The 1,974-nt window shown below is 58.9% G+C and overlaps 1 protein-coding gene across 1 annotated transcript in view; it reads left to right on the top strand.

Annotated features, from left to right (window-relative positions):
• The first annotated feature begins 1,758 nt into the window (after nucleotides 1-1,758).
• The window catches only part of LOC104526547 (nucleoplasmin), a 1,122-nt gene continuing 906 nt past the window's right edge, over nucleotides 1,759-1,974 (top strand). The window contains exon 1 of the mRNA XM_029085458.1: nucleotides 1,759-1,821. Within this exon, the coding sequence (XP_028941291.1) occupies nucleotides 1,759-1,821 (63 nt within the window). The remainder of the gene's footprint in view (nucleotides 1,822-1,974) is intronic.

Genomic DNA, 1,974 nt, shown 5'->3' with positions numbered 1-1,974 from the left:
GAAACTCTGCGCTGCCTTCGACTCTGTGCTGAGCAGAGGGATGGATGCATCTTCCCCCCACCCCTTCCCGAGGGGCTGCCCAAGGCTCTGGGCTGTGTCCCGTGGGCACAACCATCCCACCATCGGGCTGCCCAAGGCTCTGGGCTGTGTCCCGTGGGCACAACCATCCCCCCATCGGTTAGACTTTTTGCTTGGGAGAGGCAGAAGCCCTGTGCCAGGGTGATGCCTGGAGGGTTGGGGCACCCCACACACCCGCAGCCCCCCAAGCTGCCCCACACCACATCCCTCCCTGGGAGACCGTGGGGAGGTGCCCAGTGCCATCTCCAGGTGCCAGGGATGTCCCAGCTCCCACATGGAGCCCGTGGGGTCTGGCTGCAGCCCCAGGGACCTGGGGGTCTCCCCTGCTGGGATCCTCCCTTGGTGCATTTTGCTTTGAATACCCAGCAAAGATGAAATCCCTCAATAATGAGAAAAATGAAGCTCTCACTGTTTCCATTTTAGAGCTTCAGTTGTCGGTTTGGTGGGCCCTGGGGGGGTGGGGGGTGAATTTTTTTTCAGCTGACCCTGAGCACACAAAGGTCCTGTGTGTCCTCAAGCCCCCCCCATGGCCTCATCCTCCCCAGGGTACCCCAGTGACCCACTGAGGTGTCACAGTCCCACACCAGCCCGGGAGTTGTTCGTTAGCCCCCCAAGAGCCACCGTGTTAACAAGTAATTCTCCAAACCACAGTCAAGCCCTGGGCAGGGGGTGAGGAGGGGTGTCCCAGGGGGTGGGGGACCCTGGGTCTCTGCACCTCCCACTCACAGGGCTGGTGTCCTCATGTCCAACCAAGGTGCTGGGCCACCTTGTCTGGACAATGCTTTGCCAGGAAAGGTTGGACCAGATGATCTTTGAGTTCCCTTCCAACCTGGCATTCCATGATTTTATGATCAAGTTTGTTCAAATGGGGCTGCTTCTGCCTTAATTAATTGTTTGCTGTGGTTCCCCTCAGGGAGTGTGCAGAGATGAGGGGGCATTGGTGCCACCTGCCCTCCCAAATCACCTGTGTCACGTTCCCAAACGGCACCTCATTGGGCTCCCCCTTTGCTTTATCAGCAGCCGGCACTGGGTGCTGGTGCTTGTAGCTCTGGGTGCTGCTCTCCTGGGCTGGGTGCGGGCTGCTGGGCAGTGTGTGGGGAAGGATGTGCTCTCCTGGGGTGGCTGCTGTGTGTGGGACAGGGGACAGCCCTCTCTGACACCCCACAGTCCCTGTGCTGGGTTGTGCTGCTGGATTAAATGCTGATGCTGGCCAAGTTCTTAATGCCAGTGTGGGTTTTGGAGACCTCCAAGTGCTCTCTCCATACTAACTGCTTTTCGGAGGCTTTATCTGCTCTGGTTACTGGAAACTGCTCTGTGCTGGGAGGGTGCACCCACCACCCTGAGCTGCCTCTGCCTACGGGGCTCCCCTGCTTGTCCTCTTAGAGCTGGTTTTGTCTGTAAAGGCATTTAACCGTCTCTTCCTCTCTCCAGGGGTGCAGAAGCAGTGAGGTGTTTTTATTCTCCTCTGTCCTGCCCAGGGGAGGCTGCTCCACTGCCAGCATCTCTTGCAGAAAGCCGAGGGTGCCGGTGTGAGCTGCCTGTGTGCCGCTCTCTGGGCTTTTGGGACTGGAGGGTTTGCTCCCAGTGCTCCCAAGTCTTGTGTTTCTGCTCCAGAGCAGCCAAACGCTGTTTTCTCTGGTGTTTTTTCCACAGGAGCTGGTGGTGGATCAGCTGTGGAGGATGAGCAGCTCTTTTCCCTTCTCCAGGTCACTGTCGGAGGAGAGGCCGGTTGCTGCCCAGTGGGGTACGATGCTGCATGCCCTGGGCTGGCTTGGTGGGACCCAGGGGTGGGAGTGGGTGTGGGGGGGTGATGGCTGTGGTCTGTGGGTGAGCACGGGGTGTGATTTCCCCTTTCCCGTTGTGTGTGCTCCCGGGAAAGGGTTCCCGTTGGTTCTG

The sequence above is a fragment of the Antrostomus carolinensis genome, unplaced genomic scaffold, assembly GCF_000700745.2.
Source record: "Antrostomus carolinensis isolate BGI_N321 unplaced genomic scaffold, ASM70074v2 scaffold31396, whole genome shotgun sequence".
Taxonomy (NCBI): Eukaryota; Metazoa; Chordata; class Aves; order Caprimulgiformes; family Caprimulgidae; genus Antrostomus; species Antrostomus carolinensis.
This window is presented reverse-complemented; position numbering and strand designations above follow the sequence as displayed.